Source organism: Polyodon spathula, unplaced genomic scaffold (assembly GCF_017654505.1).
Source record: "Polyodon spathula isolate WHYD16114869_AA unplaced genomic scaffold, ASM1765450v1 scaffolds_829, whole genome shotgun sequence".
NCBI classification, from domain to species: domain Eukaryota; kingdom Metazoa; phylum Chordata; class Actinopteri; order Acipenseriformes; family Polyodontidae; genus Polyodon; species Polyodon spathula.
In genome coordinates, this window is record NW_024472316.1 from 53,074 (window position 1) to 75,010 (window position 21,937).

Here is a 21,937-nt window from a genome sequence, read left to right on the forward strand (position 1 = left end):
TTTCGTGCTCGTTCGCGTCTCCGCGCCCCCGCCTTTAAACGAGTACAACCAATCAGCGCACAGGGATGGGTTAAAACCCCGCCCCCCCGTCCCCGCCCCCAGGTCGGGAGCGCGCAGAGGTGCCACGGAGACGATGCCTACGTCAGTGAAGTCAGAGCTGCCAGCTCTCCCGGGTGTTTGCCAGGACTCTCCCGTTTTTGGGACACTGGTCCCGGACGACTCCCGAGAAAGACTCCGCCCCCTGTATTTTGCTAAAAACACTACAGTTAAACCCCATTTATATCAGAAAAACTTTAATTTCTGCACAAGTAATGTACTGCTGTGTTTTTTCAGCTAACGAAAATGTCCAAAAATGAATATATATTTTTGAATTACTAAAAAAAAAAAACGAAACTGAAACGAAAAAAAATAAACATGATAAACGAATATTCTGAGTTGTATTAATATAGTTTCACTAAAATAAATATCACAGCAACTATCACTCAGCGTGAACTTAAAATATGTACAGATACTGAAACTGAATTTAAAAAAAAAAAACAACAACAAAAAAAACGAACTGAAATCCATCTGTCCGAATTGAGCTAATTGAAACTAAAACTAAATGATAATGTAAACATAAAACTGAACTGAAATGTTGAAACCGAAAAAAACGCGGCCCCACTGCAATCTCCATCTCACACAGGCAGCAAGGTTTAGGACCCAGGGCAGCCCTGTGACAGGCAAGATCACATACCTGACCATCAACAAACATGCCCTAAGATAAAGAAAACTAAACTATTGATGCAAATTTACAGCTTCCTGTACGACAACATGTTATCACATAGCGACCCTGGAAGTCCTTCCCCTCACCTTCACTACCAAAATCAGTGCTATTCACCCACACCTCCTGACTCTCCCCCAGACTTGCCCCCACCCCCAGCTTCCCAGTCCACTTCCACTTGCTCCTAATGCCCTCTTTACTGCCCCCCCCCCCCCCCCCCCCCCCCCCCCACACACACACACACACCCACACACACCCACACTCCCCCCACATCCTGACCTGAACTCTCCTCCATCATCTCCAAGGCCCACCCTACCCCCTGGACCCTGTCCCCCTGCCTCCTTCACACCCCCACTTTAACTCGACCTGTCCTGCTAATTACCCCCCAATCTCTCTTCTCCCATATTTCTCTAAGCTCTTTGAGTGCCTAGTCCACCCATGCCTATCACGCTACATATCTACCCCCGATTTCAATGTGGCTTCCGTCCCTCCCATTCCACTGAGACCGCCCTCCTCACTGCCCAGAATCATCTGGCCAACTCCTCCCATGCTGACCTCTCCTCAATTCTCCTTCTCTTTGATCTTTCCTCTGCCTTTGACACGGTCGATCACCCCGTCCTCCTCTCCACTCTTTCTAACCTCAGTATCTCTGGCTCAGCCCTTGACTGGCTGCAGTCATACCTGTCTGCATGGACCTCTGCTGTTGCTTTCAACAGCTTCACTCCCTGCCCTCCCCTCTCTGTTGGTGTTCCCTGGGGCTCTGTCCTGGGACCCTTGCTATTCTCCCTGTACACCTCTCCCCCTGAAGCTCTTATTCCCTCATTTAACTTCCCCCATCATTTCTTTGCTGACGACACCCAGATTTTCTTTTCGTTCCCCTTCTTTACCCCTGACCTTGCCGCCCATATATCAGCTTGCTTGGTTGCTATCCAGTCTTGAATGGCGCAACAATACCTCCTCATCAACCCTTCAAAAACTGAAATCCTTTTCTTCCCCTCTTTACCCCCGCCCTGCCCCACCATCTCATTCCCTCCGTTCCCCCTCATTCCATCCCTCTCTGCTCGTAACCTTGACGTCATCTTCGACTCCACCCTCTCCCGTTCTGATCATATCTCGGCCATAACACGCACCTGCCATTTCCATCTGTTCAACATCGGCTAAAAATGCCTCTCCATTTTCCTTTCTGCTACTAAACTCCTGGTACACTTTTTCGTCTTCACCCACCTCTGTAACTCCCTCCTCCTTGGCCTCCCCTTCTATGCCTTTGCACCACTGTAGCAAATTCAAAACGCCTCTGCCTGTACCATGTTCAACCTCCCCAGCTCCTTCCATACCTCCCCTCGCCACCTCTAGCTACACCGGCTCCCTGCCTATTATTGTTGCCCATTCAAATTCCTTACCCTTGTGCATAAATCTCTCCATGGTCTTGTCCACCTTATCTGGCTGCATTGATCCCCTGTGTTCCTCCACGTCCCTCACACTCCCAATCACTGTTGTCCCTCTCTGTCCCACCCTCGCCCTGTGCCCAATCCCGTTTCCCTTCTTGCTCCCCTTCATTGGAATAGACTCCCACTTATCATAGACAGTCACCCACACTCTGTAGTTTCTGCTCTTCCCTCAAAACTCTTCCCTAGCCCATCCTACTGACACATCTGGCCCGTGACCTCCTGTTATGACCCTGCTTGCCTGACCCCTGACCTACCCTCTGGACCTCTGCTTTCATATTAGCAGCTCATCTGTATCACCCCACCCCAGCCCAATAACTTACATTCTTTATTCACCCATTTTTCTTGATTGTAGCATCTTGTTTAAACTTAAAATGTAAATGAATAAATAAATCAATGTTTGTGGTAAGTAGGAGAGATCACACAAAGGCAGTGATGCTCAGGAAACAGCGCTTCAATCAATAACAGATTTTGTTGCCAAAGGAAAAAAACGGAGTTCAAGAAATGTGCACATGCAGAGACTTTTACACCGCTGATGTGTCTATCTCTATATGATAAGCAACAGCGTATCACAGTCTATCATCCATTGTCATTCAAGTTTGAATATATTGGAATTGAATAATACAAATACAGTAATATAATGTTCTGAGAGCCGGGTTCCTGTGTGTTAAATACAGTAATATAAAAAAAAAAAAAGTAATAAAACTAGTTTAAAAATCATAAATCATATAATTATGCAATATTTAAAACGTTAAGTAGGTACTGTGGAGTTTTTGATTAATGCAAATGTCAAAGAAATACGTTAAACAACTCCCTACGCTTCTGTTAAAAATGTTTTTTTTTTTTTTATAAACCCCGCCCAACTCATTAATAATGCATAAAGCTTCCAGCCCCGCCCACAATACCGAACAGGGGAATTCGTGTGAAGATATTTTTTAACAAAACCACAAGATGGCGCTGCAGATCTTAGCGTAGGGTCGCAAAATGAAGTGCAGCGATGATCAGAGACAATCAATCACACCGATTGTTGCATCAAAGGTTTATTGCAGTGGTCATCAAAATATTCTACCGGGGTAAAGCATGCACATGGGTTATATAGTTTCTACATAAACTCCCTTGCTCCCATCAGGATTTGGCACGCCTAACCCTAACCCACCCCCCTCCATTACATTTGTTGTATTCATTTCAGAAACCAGTTAAGATTAAGCAAGCATTTTATGGTTAAGCAAACATAGCACTTCTCCATCTACCCTTCCTCTGTCCCCGGTCATCTGACTCAACCTAAGGGTGTGATGGAACATTCTGTCCTTTCTTTCACAAGTTCTTCATATTGTAAAACTGCACCCCCAATGATCGTTGGTTGATTCTGTTATTCTGTTCCATTCCTTCATTAGTAAATGTTTTGAACAAACTAAAACGCACCGTTTCTAATGTCTGGATATTTGCAGTAATTCAGTTCTACATAAGATCAAACGAAAATGATATTCAAGTGGATTGATTAGCCTGTCTTGCCTAAAAAAAAGTCCATTAGCTAACTAGTCCCTCAACTTGTATGTGGCATGATTTTAAACAAGGAGTCAAAGAGTATTATACAGTTTAAAACGGTTTAATTGTATCCAGGATAAGCAAAATACTAAAGAATCATTTCCAAACACGTGAACATAGTAACAGATCATGCTGGAATTACAAACGAAAGCAACCAACAACCCTGCGATGGGAAGCGCTGGCAATGCATTCTCTGGAGCAGGACGCTGCTGCCCGTAGTTTAACATCAATGCATGAAAAATATCAATGCTATTGGTTTTAAGTTAGGGGGAAAAAGGAAGTTCTCAGTTTGCTTGCCTTGTCTGCCAGGAAATGCGGTTACACTTGCACTTCCTGGGTCATTGCACCAGTTTTTCAAGCATATTACTGTCTGCAAAGCACGTCAATCAACAGGGGAAGCAGCTGATTGGTTGCTGACAGGAAATAAGGCATATAATTATGCAATTTCACGCACCAGGTGACCATGAGGCAAGGCGTGCAGACAGATATTTCTTTAATTTGTTTTTAAATGTAAATTGCTAAAACAGAGATTTCTTTCGCACGCAGGACCTGTAGCGTGAATGCGTTTGCATGGCATGGACAGTGGATGGGATAATTCGGTTAGCTGCAATTACTTTAAGTGCAGCAAAAACTGAGTGAATAGCAAAATGTGTTTTCTGATATACTCTGACTGAATTAGCCAGCGATACTATTAAGCAGTTTCCCTGTACTCTGTTACTTTCCGTATAAGAGTATTGTTTTGTTTTGCACACTCCAGTTGCCTTATAAAAGTTCCCCATTGCAAAGGCTTAGCAAAGTGGAGTAAAGCATAGGTAAGCATTGTAGATCGCAGATGTGTGTGGTAACGCATATTAAAAGCATGGCAAACCGTTGTAAATTATTGTGAGTTCAGGAGTTGTTTCTAGTCTCTTATTAGCACTAGCAATTGTATCACTGCCGCCCAGCCCTTCTTATTTCAGCCCGCTTTTGGCTGTTTGATGCTTTATTTTTGGAGTATGGGTGCATTTCAAAGGCTGTAGTGGTAATTAAATATCTTCCAGCGCTGCGCAGCTCCGCCTCGCTGCAATGGACCGGCTGCAGACAGGGCAGGTAACCTGCAGCACAGGAAGTCACTAGAAACCATGAAACAGACGTGCTTTTAAAATCTCCGTGCCTCTAATGAATGAAAATAAAACAGGACCCGAAGAAACCAAACAAAGGAAGGGGTTGATCATGCAATACGAGGGGAATAACTCGTCAATTTGTTGAAGTTATCATGTTTTTATGTTTTTATTTATTTCTTAGCAGACGCCCTTATCCAGGGCGATTTACAATTGTGACAAAATATCGCATTACAGATAAGAGCAGTTATAAAATACAATAACATCGGCAGTAAGAGCAAATTCAAACGAGAGAAAAACAAATACAGTAAATAATTGCATTTGAGAGCGACTACGACCGAGAGCTGTTAAACTTGTATTTCTTTATAATATTAATTTCAAAGATAATACAATACATTACATTATATATATATATATATATATATATATATATATATATATATATATATATATATATATATATATATATATATATATATATTCTTTAATAGACTGCATACATAGATACATATATTAAATATTACATGCCGTTCCATTTATATTGGCCAACCTATACGAACAATGCCTTTAAAATGGACACTGAACAAATAAAAGCCTTTACAAATGCATATGCAGTACTTTGCGCTTCGTGCAATTGCGATGTCGTTTAATTTCTATGTAAATGTATCGCAGTTGTGTGCAAATGTCGCGAGTGGCGAGGACAGGGTTAATTTTGCGAGGAGTATGATTGACACGCCGCGTTTTCTGCTTGCTCCTATATCAAGCATGCGTAGAGCTGAGCTGAGGGGAGCAGAAAACTCTGGAGCAGAGAAGCAGCCGGGAGGGCATAGGGTGAGTAAGCATCGATCGTGATCATTATACACATATTCATATTCGAAAACACTGTCATGCAATTCTTCTGCATTTCCCAAAATATATATGCACTAATCAGAAGGCATCCGGGTGACCTCGGGTTTTAAAAATAACTTTTAAAACAGCAAAGCATATGTTTAGTTTGTGATGACTTTGTTGTCACTTGTAACGCAGTTGTAAATACAGTGTAGCATCAAATAAAATACACACATTGGACAATTAGAAATTGAATTGCACAGCGCCTTGCAAACAGTGAAGGCAGATTCGACACGGCCATATCAGCGTCTGCTTCCTACACTTAGCGACATTTGAGACTGCTCTAGTTACACAGATGCACGACAAGTGCTGAAGTTAAAAGCTGTCCTGAATGTTGGGTCTCGTTGCTTTGTGCATTTGCCTTCTTCGTTGTGTGTTTAGCTGTCGCTCAGTGTGCAGTTATTGTGTCTTGTACACTGCAGTGTTGTTTTTATATTGTACTGCAGAGCTTTGCAGTTCAGAATGCTTATTTCAGAAGTGGCCAGCGGGTGTAGTCGAGTCAGGGTTTATAATTTAGTGCAAGTTACATTTTCACGAGTGAAGGAAACTATTGCCAAGATGGGAAACAAAATGAGCAGCCAGCTTTATGTGGGAGACTCCGACTGGTAATTTATTTCCTGGGTAAAGTGATGCCGCATCAAAGAGTGATCGGAATCCATTGTACAGACTGTGTTTCTACATTACCAGAAGAGAAACACGACGGTGGCATTGAGCCAGTCCATTCAGCAGCGCTGGGGATCACAATGCAAGCGCAGATTCGGCTTTGTATTTTTGGGGAACCACAGTAACCACGGTCAGGGGCAGTTCCTGTTTTGCAATTCCAGTTCTTTCGAAGGAATTTGAATTAAGAATTTACAGGAACACGATTGACTCTGATTGCAACTAGTTTGTTTGTTTTGTTTTTGTTTGTTTGTTTTTTTTTAAAGGTAGGGGTGGTGGTGTGGTTCAAACAATGGATATTCATTCGCACGTTCTTCAGGTTACCATTGTAACCTGCCTCCTTACTTTGGGGTTTGGCTTGAACTGTGTGCTTGACTGATTAAGCTTTGCATGGTCTCATTGTTATCAAGCCTGTGGATGCGGGCAGTGTTACCTGCTAAGGGTCTTGATGAGATAGAGTGGTGTGGATAGAGCAGTGTGGGTAGAGCAGTGGGGATGATAGAGAGCAGTGTGGATAGAGCAGTGGGGATGATGTAGAGCAGTGGGGATGATGTAGAGCAGTGGGGATGATGTAGAGCAGTGGGGATGATGTAGAGCGGTGTGGATAGAGCAGTGGGGATGATGTAGAGCAGTGGGGATGATGTAGAGCAGTGGGGATGATGTAGAGCAGTGGGGATGAGTGGGAGCGGTGGGGATGATGTAGAGCAGTGTGGATAGAGCAGTGGGGATGATGTAGAGCAGTGGGGATAGAGCAGTGGGGATGATGTAGAGCAGTGGGGATGATGTAGAGCAGTGGGGATGATGTAGAGCAGTGGGGATGATGTAGAGCAGTGGGGATGATGTAGAGCAGTGGGGATGATGTAGAGCAGTGGGGATGATGTAGAGCAGTGGGGATGAGAGCGGTGTGGAGAGCAGTGGGGATGATGTAGAGCAGTGGGGATGATGTAGAGCAGTGGGGATGATGAGCAGTGGGGATGAGGTAGAGCAGTGGGGATGATGTAGAGCAGTGGGGATGATATAGAGCAGTGGGGATGATGTAGAGCGGTGTGGATAGAGCAGTGGGGATGATGTAGAGCAGTGGGGATGATGTAGAGCGGTGTGGATAGAGCAGTGGGGATGATGTAGAGCAGTGGGGATGATGTAGAGCGGTGTGGATGGGGATGATGTAGAGCGGTGGGGATGATGTAGAGCAGTGGGGATGATGTAGAGCGGTGGGGATGATGTAGAGCGGTGGGGATAGAGCAGTGGGGATGATGTAGAGCAGTGGGGATGATGTAGAGCAGTGGGGATGAGAGCAGTGTAGAGAGCAGTGGGGATGATGTAGAGCAGTGGGGATGAGCAGTGGGGATGAGCAGTGGGGATGATGTAGAGCAGTGGGGATGATGTAGAGCGGTGTGGGATAGAGCAGTGGGGATGATGTAGAGCAGTGGGGATGATGTAGAGCAGTGGGGATGGATGAGCAGTGGGGATGATGTAGAGCAGTGGGGATGATGTAGAGCGGTGTGGATAGAGCAGTGGGGATGATGTAGAGCAGTGTGGATGATGAGAGCAGTAGAGCAGTGGGATGATGTAGAGCGGTGTGGATAGAGCAGTGGGGATGATGTAGAGCAGTGGGGATAGAGCAGTGGGGATGATGTAGAGCAGTGTGGATAGAGCAGTGGGGATGATGTAGAGCGGTGGGGATGATGTAGAGCAGTGGGGATGATGTAGAGCAGTGGGGATGATGTAGAGCAGTGGGGATGATGTAGAGCGGTGTGGATAGAGCAGTGGGGATGAGATAGAGCAGTGGGGATGATGTAGAGCAGTGGGGATGAGATAGAGCAGTGTGGATAGAGCAGTGGGGATGAGTGGGATGATCATGGCACTCCATGATCCACCATATTACAACAAGCCCCAGAACTTGTACATAGTAGAGCAGTATTGATAGTCATTCTCAACTCCTTCAGGCGCCTGTTCTGAGTGCTGTATTTGTAATGTCCACGCACCAAAACAAATCAGAAAGCATTCTGGGATATTGGAGGATACACCAAAAATCGTGTTTGGTTATTACAGCATCCACACTTCTGACAAACCGCACTACCTGATGAAACCTGACTTGGAACCGGACTCAGGACTGCCCTGTGAGGCGGTCTCGAGTCCGGCATTAAACGCTGGGTATCGCAGGCACTAACCGAATTTAGCTCTTTTAAACCGGTTTAAAGGCATAGTGCGGACAGGGCCTTGGAGCAGGTGGAACCAAGACTAGATGATCTGGACTTTGAGGACTGCAATTGTGATCTGGGCTTTTATTCACACAATTTGAAAATTACACACACACAAAAAAAAAAAGCATTAACTAAATAGGAACTAAACGTAATGAATAGCTGCACACCTTATTTGGTTTGCTTCCAAAGCCACAGACCCACCCGTGTGGTTTTACGAATGGCCAGATCTTGGAAACAGTCCATTGCCTGTGGAATGGCTTTCACTAGAAACATGTGCTAGGCTGTGCTGGGTAGATTGCAGTTCTGTAGTATTGTCCAAAGGAGGAACAGGATTTCAAATCTATGTTCCTACCTGTTATTACTGCAGACAATGTTATCACTGGTGTTGGTTGATTAGCTTTTGTTTGTGTCCTTGTTATTTGTACATTAATCTGGGTGTTGCAGACATTTCAAATGCAATAAAGATTAAAAGTTGTTGCTCCTTAATGGTACATAATCGCACCCTGTGCTTCACTCGTATGTTGACCTACAACACAGGAAGTGAACAGGTACCAGGTGCAGGCAGTAAAAGAACTAATAAGAAACAGATTTTGAAGCTTTCAAGCATTTCTGTAAATTCTCCCAGACATAACATCACACCATCGTGTGTGTGTGTTTCTGAGAGGCTGTGTTAACCCTGTAGATTACTGCAGAGCCCCTAAGGCAAACAGACCATCAGAAGAGTAAAACAAGAATATCTGTGTATTTACAAAACATCAGAGGAAGCCTGAAATGTTCGTATGCGTTGCCTAGAAACAGAGCCCTATATTTTACACTCTTCTTGGCAATTCGTTTTAGACATCTAGAGTACAGAATAAAAACGGCTCAAAACTGAAAATAGTGATTTCTTAAAAGGCAGAGAAAGCCGAATCTTAAATTTCATTAACCAAACAAATAATATTATTGAGGATTTATTTGGTTTCATTTTGGTCAGGTGTCCTGAAAGACCAGTCGTGCTGTGTTTACTTGTCTGTACGTGAACCCTCTGAATGACCTCGCAATGCACATTTCAGGCACTGATATGACAAGTCACAGATCAACTGTATGCATGCCGTTTCAGTAATGAATAACAATAGGATTATGTAAATGAATACGCTATGTAAAGAAATTCACCATCAAAATTGCTTTCAAGTCAAGTTCCAGTCAATGGCAAGTGGAGCCCCGGCTTGAGACACCCTACAGTAATCCGCAATGAGATCCTAACTCTTCCAGCTACCCTATATTGCTTATCCAAGCTTCAGTAGCTGCAGCCCACATTGCGAAAGCCCTGGCCGCTTTATTAGGACCTGCGTCTAACACCTGCGTGAGCCAGTGTGTGCTCTGATCTCGAGGGACTGGAGCCCGTGCAGTCATTGAAATGTCACTCAGTTGGTGGGCAGAGGATCGTGATGACAAATCTGTCATTCAAGATCATCCCAAACATGACCACAAGAGATGTGTGGAGTCTCTGTCGTGCTCCTCTGTCATTGCCGTCAGGGTCATGTTAAATCCAGTCAGGCAGACAGCTCCTTCTAAAGCATGTCTGTAATCCAAAGTCATTTTCAGTGAGGTCCTGGAGACCCACAGGGTCATACAGCAGCTCCACTGCAGGTTTCAAAACCAGCCTGATCTCAGCTCTGCCCCCAGCAGTCCCAGGTCAGGTATGTGTGGGACTCCAGCCCAGCATAGCTATGGAAACCCCAGCCCTAGAACAATCTGTCCTCCATGTGCCAAGCTGCTACTCTATTTATGACATTCTTTATCAGCGCTATAAAAAAAGATCCATTAATAACGCTGATAAATGGCTGATAGAGTGCTCCGATAGTAAACCGGCTTGTCTGTAGGCAGGACGCTTTGTCCTTTTTAAAAAGCTGCTCTTCTGGTTAGACCCAAGCCTTTGCAACACAAACTCCCCTTTTGTTCCTGTGCGTTGTGATGGGCTGTTTTCTTTCTGACCTGTTTTAAGTTCCTATTGTGTGGGTTCCCTGTAATTCTAGATTCGTTGTTTCTGCTTGCTAGCTGTAGCAGCAAAAGTGTCCCCTGGTTCACTGATTCTGAAAAGATTTAGAACAAAGAACAACTGGGGGGTGTGGGGGGGCTTGACTGAAGTCTTAAAAGGAGTTTAAAATAACCTGAAGGCTGTGCCTTAACAGAACTGAGAACACCAGACAGTGCTGTACGCAGAGTGCTGAGGGCTGGGTTAGAAACAGTCTTGACCCTTTAAGGAGTGACTTGACAGTTAAGATGATATATTTTCTTATGTACTTATGTCAAACATTTCTAAACGTATAAAACAGGGAAGAACATACTTGCCGTTGTTCTGAGAGACGGCTACATCTGCTGTAAGTCTAGGGCTGCAAGGAACGTTTAAACACGGACAGAAAATAAAAACTTTATTGTAGTGAACGTTTAACTGAAAAGGCTGTTCTTGTGGTGGCCTAGCCCTAACTCCGTCATTTACAGGATGGGGACCCTTGGTGGCAGCTCTCAGCTTGTGTCTTTCTCTCTTCCTGACAGACTGGCAGGGATGCTGTTTCTGAAGCATGCTCTCGGGCCGGCAGGGCGCTGCCTCTACAGGACACAGAGGTACAGTACGGGGGCGGGTTCACGTTTTACCACGTTTATCCATACTCTAGTATTTTGGAGATGGTAGCCACTCGCATTCACTTGACTGTGACTACAGCTGATTGTTTAGGGTTCTACTACAATCAAGGTCGTTGTAGCCAATTGGAGCTCAGATAGCCAACCACGTATTATGCAGCATAAAACCAAACCATCCACACCCTGATGCTTTTAATGCTAAACGTGTCATTATAGCCATGCAGTTATACTGGACCACAGCCTCGGGTGAAACCAGTATCACACACAGTATGTGCCTTAGCTTAGATCGAACACCCGTTGATTCTCTTACTGAAGATGCATAGCACCTCCTTCAACTTGAGCTCAGTAAATCTGCCCTTTTTTAGAGACCAGTGATTGGGATAATAGAGCCACTCTGAATAACAGGTAGCTTTATATATATGGGGGGGGGCTCTCCACCTCGTTTCTATATGAACCCAAGGACTCTCCACCAGTGGAAGCAGACAAAAAGACCAGTTCAACAAAAATGTAACTTGACAGTCTACTTAATCAGCTAGTAGTAGTTGTAGTCATATGTTGTAAAACTAGTAATCTGTGCTGTGGTCTGTAAGTAATGGACTCCTAGAGATAAAACTTTACAGTGCGTTAGTAAGACCTCGTCTAGAATACTGTGTTCAGTTCTGGTCACCTCGCTGCTAAAAGGATATTGCTGCTCTAGAAAGAGTGCAAAGAAGAGCGACCAGAATTATTCTGGGTTTAAAAGGCATGTCACATGCAGACAGGCTTAAAGAATCGAATCTATTCAGTCTTGAACAAAGACTACTCAGCGATCTGATTTGACAATGTCGACCCAAGGGACTTCTTCGACCTGAAAAAATAAACAAGGGCCAGGGATCACAAATGGAGATTAGACAAAGGGGCATTCAGAACAGAAAATAGGAGGTGCTTTTTTTTTTACACAGAGAATTGTGAGGGTCTGGAACCAACTCGCCAGTAATGTTGTTGAAGCCGACACCCTGGGATCCTTCAGGAAGCTGCTTGATGAGATTCTGGGATCAATAAGCTACTAACAACCAAACGAGCAAGATGGGGTGAATGGCCTCCTCTTGTTTTATAAACTTTCTTATGTTATCAGTCATGCGAGGGACAGCCCACTAACTCATTAATTGCAAGCTAGTGTAAACACATATCATGCTATATCATGATGCATGCAGCTTATTGACCCAGAGATTAGCATTAGTTGTATTCCACTGGTGGTGTTGATAACAGGGTGATAGAGACTCTCCTTATCTCCTGAGTGCAGTGAGAGCACCAGTTCAGAACACAGACTTTCTTTAATAACACTGTGTCCAACGCTGGGGAGAGACTCTTTCACTCTATCTAGACTTACCTTCATCGACACGGCAGAAAAACACCAATATCAGGTTTGTCCAAGCTTGAGTGAGCACACAGTGGTTATTTTTCATTATACAATTCTACAACGCTCAAGGTTGATGTGGGTCAATTATTACACAGCACAAATCCTTAACCATGTAGTTATACTGCGGTCCCAGATCACAGTTCACGTGCCTTGGTTCAGTTCAAGCACGGCACGGCTCAGTTTGGTTACTGAAGTCCTACCTGGGGCCTCTGTGCTGCGCTGGACCACCTGAGCTCAGAAGATCTGCCCTTTGTAACACTGCATCGTAAGACATGCAGGTCAAATATAGAGGACAGCTGTAGTTTTTACAGTACAGTGTAGTGCAAGTCTTTGCCATGTTCTCCTACATGTTGTACCCATGCAGTCTCGCCTGTATAAATGTTGCAGCACATCATGTAAAAGTAACAGCCCTCTGATGGAGGGCTTTTTGTGAGTTTTGTAACTTTTTGGGGGGGGGATTGGTTAAAAAAAAAATCTGTCGAGTAATCCATCGTGAATCCGCCCGTCTCATGCCCGCCCTAGCTGCCTATCTGGCATGATCAAGCTCTTCAGCAGTGTTAGTTCATTATTGAACAGAGGAGATTAATTCAGAGATTATAGATCACTGTGTTGTATGTGCTCCGTGCGCTGCCATTGCTGGTAGTGTCACATGAGCTGTTCATTGTGTTGATATGTAAATAAATCCTGTTCACCTGCGGGGTGTGTATGAACTTCAGCCTCTGTCTCTCGATCTCGTCTCGATCTCCTGTCAGTGAATTCACACACCCACACGGCAGACGGCCACTCTGTCACAAGCATTAATACCCTGTGTCTTTCTAAACAAGAGATTTAGGGGCGCTCCCTAATAAAAGGTGAATCTCAAAGCAATAATTGTGCCGCTGTGTGTTAAACTGGAAAGTAAATCCCTAACTGAAGCAGAAATGTGTGCTGTAACATTATCTGTATCCGGCTGGTTTGAAAACACTGGCTTTGTATTGTGAAGCGGTACTGGGGAGTAAAGTCAACTCAGTGAGCGACTGTGCCCGTCCGTCTTGAAAAGGAGGATCCTGTGGAATCCTGCATGCGGGCGCTGTGGCGTTGTAATCCCCTGGTTAATGGAATTAAAAAAGAAAACTTCAAAATCATCGCCTTTCTGGGCCTCGGGATTTGAACTGAATGGATTTTGCACAGAAGTCTTAGTGGCAAACCCCTTCTGTACTGATGTGCTTCTGTGCTGAATACAGGGAGCCTGGAAGTTCAGTAACCTGAAGCAAATATATAAAGTCCAGCCTGGGTTAATCATTTCTTTAAAAAAAAAAAAAGTATTCAAAAGTGTGTCACAGATAGCTTAGCTGTCAGCTACTTAGAAAATGATTTCTTCTACCTTTTGACTGGGGAGTTACTGCATGCCTGGAGCTTGGGGTGCTGTGTTCTCACTTTTATGGAGGACAAAAGTAATGAACCGCTAAAGGTAACGCCCATTAGATGAAACCCTTTGTTCAGCAGTAGCTTCAGAGGCGGTTCCACTCCTCTTTGTGTGTAGGAATTAATTTTGAATCGCGTGTCCAGGTAAAGCACTATAGAGACGCATTTTGAATCGCGTGTCCAGGTAAAGCACTATAGAGACGCATTTTGAATCGCGTGTCCAGGTAAAGCACTATAGAGACGCATTTTGAATCGCGTGTCCAGGTAAAGCACTATAGAGACGCATTTTGAATCGCGTGTCCAGGTAAAGCACTATAGAGACGCATTTTGAATCGCGTGTCCAGGTAAAGCACTATAGAGACGCACACCAGCGCGCTTTCTCGTTCCGGTTATAGCTGTGTGCTTTTCATTTTTAATGAAATGAGCAGGAGACAGCAGTTAGCAATGTTTGAAAAGCACACCAGCGGCTATTTCCTCTTGCGCTTTCTCATTCCGGTTATAGCTGTGTGCTTTTCATTTTTAATGAAATGAGCAGGAGACAGGACTCTGATGTTAAATAAGTGTTTTCTCCCTTAGAGCTGCTTAAAAACTTATTAGTAAAGCTAGACTCCAGCGTGTCTTATTCATGCTGTGATCAGAGCGATCAGCTCCGAGCAGGTTTGCCAGGCTCCTGATTATTAGTAAAGCTAGACTCCAGCGTGTCTTATTCATGCTGTGATCAGAGCGATCAGCTCCGAGCAGGTTTGCCAGGCTCCTGATTATTAGTAAAGCTAGACTCCAGCGTGTCTTATTCATGCTGTGATCAGAGCGATCAGCTCCGAGCAGGTTTGCCAGGCTCCTGATTATTAGTAAAGCTAGACTCCAGCGTGTCTTATTCATGCTGTGATCAGAGCGATCAGCTCCGAGCAGGTTTGCCAGGCTCCTGATTATTAGTAAAGCTAGACTCCAGCGTGTCTTATTCATGCTGTGATCAGAGCGATCAGCTCCGAGCAGGTTTGCCAGGCTCCTGATTATTAGTAAAGCTAGACTCCAGCGTGTCTTATTCATGCTGTGATCAGAGCGATCAGCTCCGAGCAGGTTTGCCAGGCTCCTGATTATTAGTAAAGCTAGACTCCAGCGTGTCTTATTCATGCTGTGATCAGAGCGATCAGCTCCGAGCAGGTTTGCCAGGCTCCTGATTATTAGTAAAGCTAGACTCCAGCGTGTTGGGCTGGTAAACGGCTTAGCCATCTGGCCATAGTTAGGGAAGAAGAAAGTTTCACCTGAAAAAGAGACCTTTGAGGTCTTGAAAGCTTGTGATTAATTATTGTTTAGTTCATCCAATAAAAGAGATAACATCTCCTTCTCTTTGTCTATCATTTTTTTATGCCTCAGTTTGTGAGCAATTCAGAACGTTTGCCAATATCATAAAAAGGTAAGGGAAAGTAAAACAAATGTCATTTACGCAGGTCAGGGTTGACTGTAGCCAGTGAAATTGTTTCAGTGCACAAAGATAACGTAAAGCTGACATAACTGATTGAATAACCAAACAGTGGATCTATGCAAATATAGACAGTGAATGTCTTTGACCTTGGGAACTATTGTTCCTGGAAGTTCTGTTAGCAATTCCTCTCTTTGAGATTCCAGATTCTTCTATGGTGGTAATTAACCAGGTAATGCTTTAACAGGCACAAAATTAGAGCCAAAATTAGGTACAAGGTCTGAAAAGCGTCTGTGAGCGTTTGTAAGTTTGCCAGATTGAATGTGAGACGGGTTGGAAAGAATCTAAAAGTAACACCTGTTCTGACTCCAAGTCTTATCAACAGTCAAACATTTGTTGTAGTTTCTTTTAGTTTTTCCACTTATGACTGAGTGCTTTATAATGCGACAAAAAATGAGAGTCTTGTGGTTTAGCGTTCATTTGAATCTGGGTGGGATAAATGAGCTTGCTACAGACAGGTACAAAAGTACAAACCTGACTGACTTGAAGAAGAGTCAGCAGATTCAAAGCAGAGAAGCGATCTCTCTGTATGGTACAATGACTCCCGCTTCTTTGAAAATGGCTGCCTGCATGTCATGGATGATTAGAGATCGGGCACTGACGTTTTTTTTCGTCTTTTGTTCGTTTTTGGTCATGTATACTGAATTGAATTTTCTGGCTTTCAGATTTTACGGCCAAAAGTCTTTGATAGTTTTGATTTAAATAAATAAATAAATAAATAAATAATTACATTCAAAACATTTCTCAATCATTTTTTACTGCCATATTTGCTGGCTGCAAGATCCACTAGTACTGTATTGAATTAGCTTTCTCTCAGATCCCCAGTACAGAACTGAGTTCTCTACACTAGACTGTATTGAATTAGCTGCTCTCAGATCCCCAGTACAGCGCTGAGTTCTCTATACTAGACTGTATTGAATTAGCTGCTCTCAGATCCCCAGTACAGCACTGAGTTCTCTATACTAGACTGTATTGAATTAGCTGGCTCTCAGATCCCCAGTACAGCACTGAGTTCTCTATACTAGACTGTATTGAATTAGCTGCTCTCAGATCCCCAGTACAGCACTGAGTTCTCTAGATCACTAGACTGTATTGAATTAGCTGCTCTCAGATCCCCAGTACAGCACTGAGTTCTCTATACTAGACTGTATTGAATTAGCTGCTCTCAGATCCCCAGTACAGCACTGAGTTCTCTATACTAGACTGTATTGAATTAGCTGGCTCTCAGATCCCCAGTACAGCGCTGAGTTCTCTATACTAGACTGTATTGAATTAGCTGGCTCTCAGATCCCCAGTACAGCACTGAGTTCTCTATACTAGACTGTAATGAATTAGCTGGCTCTCAGATCCCCAGTACAGAGTTCTCTATACTAGACTGTGTTGAGTTTGCTGGCTCTCCGATGCCTAGAGTTTTCTATAAACTGGGTGTTCTGTTTGTTTAGGCTGCTGGTGCGGACCCCGCTGTCTTACCCACAGGTCTGTGCGGACAAAGGCTGTGTGCGCTGGCACAGCGGCGAGGGCGGCAGAGACAGGAATCCACGATGGCAGCACATGGTGGCAGGGCTGGCGGCAGGGACTGGCATGGTGCTGGCATTCGGACTGTACCACAGACTGGTGAGGAGGGGAGAGGACTAGAAAGAACACAGAATGAATGAATGGATCATTTCCACCCCCTTTTAATGCTTTATTTGTTTTTGCAAAGACTGCAGCCAGTGGTGCTGTAATACCACACACTGCACTGTACAATGGCATGGTGCTGAAACACTAGCAGGACTAACCCTGCACACAGTCCTGCTCTCAAATGCCCTCGATAAAGTACATTATTTAAACAATCAGCTGCCAGGAGTTTGATGTTAAATACACTGTTCCTCACTTATAGCTGCACGCACAACTGCTATTGATAAACCTACACACAATCAAAGCTGTGACTTACTCATGCTGTGATCTCTTCATACAGAGCGTATTTCCCAGAGGCCTAAAACTCCTGACACCAGCTCATGTCAATAACATACCTCAACTAGAGAAGCTCTGAAACCCAAGACTGTGTGCAGGTCTTGTGAGAGTTTCAAACCCTGCTGTGCTGTTCGTTGTAGAGGATAAATCGCTAGAAAAGAAGCCTTCTCTAGAAATGTTGGCAAGAACAGTGCTTTAATTCATGCTGCTTTTTCCATTTTGAGGAAAGCTATATTGTGATATCGGTACCTACCAAACCCCTCCAGGCAGTTTGTATCATGGTAAGATTCTTTTTATTTTCCAATCACAGCCCGCCCTTTGTCTTGTTTTGCCAGGAGGAGCAAGCAGCCTCAGTGGAGCAGTTGGCCGACTCCACAGGCAGAGGAGGGGACGCTGTCTTCCCAGATACAGCGGCTCCAGCGTACCCTATCTTCACCCGGGAAGAGGTCACCAAACACAGGACGATGCAGGACGGGGTGTGGGTGACCTTTGGGGACAGCGTTTATGACATCACAGAGTTTGTAGGGCTGCACCCCGGGGGCAGTAAGATCATGCTAGCAGCAGGGGGTGCCCTTGAGCCCTTCTGGGCAATGTACGCTGTTCACAACCAGGAGCATGTGCTGGAGATCCTAGCAGAGTACAAAGTGGGGGAGCTGAGCCCTGAAGACAAGACGAAAGGATCGGGGTCAATTTCAGACCCGTACGCCAGCGACCCTCCCAGACACCCGGCTCTCAAAATCAACAGCCTGAAGCCTTTCAATGCAGAGCCGCCCTCGGAAATCCTGTCTGAGAACTTCCTCACGCCAAACGTCTTCTTCTTCAAGAGGAACCATCTCCCCGTCCCCGAGGTGGACCCGGAGAGGTATCGGCTAGAGATTTCCGGGGAAGGCATTCCCAAGGCTCTGTCCCTAACCCTGGAAGATCTCAAGACCAAGTTCCCCAAGCACACTGTGACGGCCACTCTGCAGTGCGCGGGGAACAGGCGGTCGGAGATGAATAAGATCAAGCAGGTGAAGGGGCTGGACTGGGGCATCGCGGCCATCAGCAACGCCCAGTGGGGAGGGGCGCGGCTGCGCGAGGTCCTGGAGCATGCGGGATACCGCCACGGGGGTTCCGCCCAACACGTGCAGTTTGAAGGCCTGGACAAGGATGTCTCCGGGACTCCCTACGGGGCCTCCATCCCGCTCCGCAAGGCCCTCGCTGACGATGGAGACGTGCTGCTGGCTTACGAGATGAACGGGGAGGAGCTGCCCAGGGATCACGGCTTTCCGCTCAGGGCGGTGGTGCCGGGGATAGTGGGAGCCAGGAACGTGAAATGGCTTGGCAAAATCATCGTGAGTGCCGAAGAGAGCAAGAGCCACTGGCAGCAGAACGATTACAAAGGCTTCTCCCCCTCCGTGGACTGGGACACGGTGGACTTCAAGTCAGCCCCGGCCATCCAGGAGCTCCCGATCCAGTCTGCGATCACGGAGCCACGAGACGGGGCGCTGCTGGAGAGGAGCGGGGAGCAGGTGACCGTGAGAGGGTACGCCTGGAGCGGGGGAGGCAGGGAAGTGGTCAGGGTGGACGTTTCTCTTGACGGGGGCAAAACGTGGCAAGTGGCCACACTGCGGAGCGGGGAGGATGCGCCGCCTGTGGGCCAGGCTTGGGCCTGGAAGCTGTGGGAGCTGAGCGCCCCCTTTCCCCAGGAGGGTGAACAGCTGGAGATTGTGTGCAAGGCTGTGGACAACAGCTACAACATGCAGCCGGACTCTGTCGCCCCCATCTGGAACCTGAGGGGAGTGTTGAGCAATGCTTGGCACCGAGTGAGAGTCTCTGTGAAGAAAGACTAGACAGAGATAGGGGACTCAGCAGGGAGACAACCAATGAATAAGGTTGAATGGGGTTTAGTGCAGGGCTGCCCAGTTCAAGTCTGTATAACTTCAGAAGTGCCCTTCTATCGGCCTGTATTGCTCAGCTGAGGGTCGGTATAGTTTGCTGATAACTCTCTGTACTGATCAAACTCTGGGTGAATTTAACACTTGGTCTATATAAGTGCTTTAAAACAATAAACTGACTGTATAGCCAGTTCAGCCTGTATAATCAAAGCAACCATATATAACTGACCCAAGATCAGTGAGCAGCAGCTGCTTTTTATCTTGATCAAGGTTCATTAAGACAAATTGTATGAAGCACTTCAGATATACAGGCTGTAAAAAAGGGGGGAGGGGGGTGTTAAGGGTAGTTCTAGGAATACCCCAGAACAAAGAACAGCAGACTCAAGGAATACCCCAGAACGAAGAACAGCACACTCAAGGAATACCCCAGAATGAAGAACAGCAGACTCAGGGAATACCCAAGAATGAAGAACAGCAGACTCAGGAATACCCCGGAACGAAGAACAGCAGACTCAGGGAATACCCCGGAACGAAGAACAGCAGACTCAAGGAATACCCCGGAACGAAGAACAGCAGACTCAAGGAATACCCCGGAACGAAGAACAGCAGACTCAAGGAATACCCCAGGTGCAGTCCTCCCAAGCAGTTTGGTCATCCACTGAGTTCCACAGAGCACAAGTCCAGATGAAAACCAGTCAAGTAAAGAGAATATCTTTTTGAGTCTTTATGATTTGTATTGTTCATTTTTGTAATTGGGGGTGTGGGTCAGAATTACATTGTAGCTCGTAGGAGTTTTCTGCCCCACCCTCTCTCTCTCGTGCACATTGATGCATTATCAATCCCTAAAGCAAAGATTGTACCCAAATCACTGTTAATCATTAACTCATTAAAATAGTACTGTGTGTTCGTGCTCACAAAGGAGAGAGAATGGGCTTTCTACTGTGGGCTTGATTTGATTAAAAAAAATGTTTTGATGCCCCCTTGTGGCGAAGTATTATGCTCCTTCTGGAATCACGTAACCAGTGACATTTGTATCGAGTAACATGACAAGACAGGACTGGGCTGCATTAGTTAAATAAATAAATAAATAAATAAAACATTTGCAGTTTTGGAGGACACACTTTCATGGAATCGCTATTAAGGAATGGTCCCGTGTCTCCATTTAAGCACACGCCATGTTAAACCAGCGCCACCTGGCCACACGGTGTCACCCTGCACCTTACTCACTGCAATGGGGTCATGCTTGAATATTTTTTTGTCCAGCCCTTGTATTCTCAATGCATCCATCCACTGGGGGTAGAAAAGCCGTCTCAACTCCAGTGATATATTACACATTATTAGAACAGAGTGCTTTTAAAGTCAGGAAACTTCAGGTTCAAGAAAACTGTTTGGAAGCCGTGCTTCGGACTGTCTTGTACGGGTTATTTCACCAGGGGCCGCCTTTTCAAAACTTTGTTAATCGGATTTCCGCTTTTGGTCTGGATTATATTGTGCAATTGGGTTTTTCAAAACATCGAAATGCGATTAGGATTACTGTGATCGGATTTCGTTTTGGTAATCCGATCGCTCTTGTAATCACGATTATTAAATGTTGCAGTTGGGTTTTCAGAGTTTAAAGAGCAGATCAGGATTACTTTGATTCAAAATATCAGGATTATTGTGATCCTACTGCAGAGGCGGATTGAAAGATCATAGAACAGCGATATTTTGTTTGAATTCTCTTAGCAAACGCACATCCAAATAGTGTTATAGTATACTATTTACATATTTAAGTTTTGTATCCAAGTAAGCAAAAAGGTAAATACGTATTTAGTGGTATAGCTTTAATCAAAAAGCACACGCCTCCTTAAAGCTCGTCTGAGATGCTGGACTCCCGATCGACGAGGAAGGGGGTCTAAAAACGCATATACATCATTCAAAAGTTGCATGTATGTGTGTATTAATCATTATTATTACAAACTTATTTATTTTGTTAAATTAGGTTATATCATAAATAAGGCCTCTTAAAAGAAAAAAATAACAAATTAAGAACTAGCCTACTCGATCAGAAGATACAGGATTATAAAATTCAGATCACTTTGATTCTGATTAAAAGTTTTGAAAAACCGCCCCATACCCGGACAGTGAGATTTTCCCCGCCCCTTCGGTGTGTTCTTTCCCATCAATAACCAATGAGCTGCTTCCCCTGCTGACTGGTCGGCTTTCATTCATTAACTTGCTTTTATCCAGAAGGCACCGTGAAGATGAAGTGACCAGGGGGTACAAGTGAGATAGCTCCAGAATGGGGTCTCGTTTAAAGACGCCGCTCACAATAATACATGGACACAAAGTAAGAAAGTCAGAACAGAAAATAGGAGGCACTTTTTTACACAGAGAATTGTGAGGGTCTGGAATCAGCTCCCCAGTAATGTTGTTGAAGCTGACACCCTGGGATCCTTCAAGAAGCTGCTTGATGAGATTTTGGGATCAATAAGCTACTAACAACCAAACGAGCAAGATGGGCCGAATGGCCTCCTCTCGTTTGTAAACTTTCTTATGTTCTTAAGAAATCTTAAAATGAGCAAAACTATACAAGCGACCCTCATAGGATTGGAAATGCGTGG

At 45.0% G+C, this 21,937-nt stretch overlaps 1 protein-coding gene across 2 annotated transcripts; it reads left to right on the forward strand.

The window, feature by feature from the left end:
* Positions 1-5,534: 5,534 nt before the first annotated feature.
* On the forward strand, positions 5,535-20,059 carry suox (sulfite oxidase). Of its 2 annotated transcripts, XM_041241917.1 has the most exons (4): positions 5,535-5,681; positions 11,138-11,206; positions 16,947-17,118; positions 17,793-20,059. In XM_041241917.1, the coding sequence occupies exons 2-4, from the start codon at positions 11,148-11,150 to the stop codon at positions 19,287-19,289; spliced, it is 1,728 nt and encodes a 575-aa protein (XP_041097851.1). In that variant the 5' UTR covers positions 5,535-5,681; positions 11,138-11,147; the 3' UTR covers positions 19,290-20,059. The 2 variants fall into 2 exon arrangements, with proteins under 2 accessions (XP_041097851.1, XP_041097853.1); XM_041241919.1 differs by lacking the exons at positions 5,535-5,681; positions 11,138-11,206 and adding an exon at positions 13,995-14,070.
* The last annotated feature ends 1,878 nt before the right edge of the window (positions 20,060-21,937 follow it).

Coding starts and splice junctions, on each gene's coding strand:
- suox (XM_041241917.1), top strand. CDS start 11,148: ATGCTGTTTCTGAAGCATGCTCTCGGGCCGGCAGGGCGCTGCCTCTAC. Junction 11,207..16,946: donor TGCCTCTACAGGACACAGAG/GTACAGTACGGG, acceptor CTGTTTGTTTAG/GCTGCTGGTGCGGACCCCGC. Junction 17,119..17,792: donor TCGGACTGTACCACAGACTG/GTGAGGAGGGGA, acceptor TTGTTTTGCCAG/GAGGAGCAAGCAGCCTCAGT.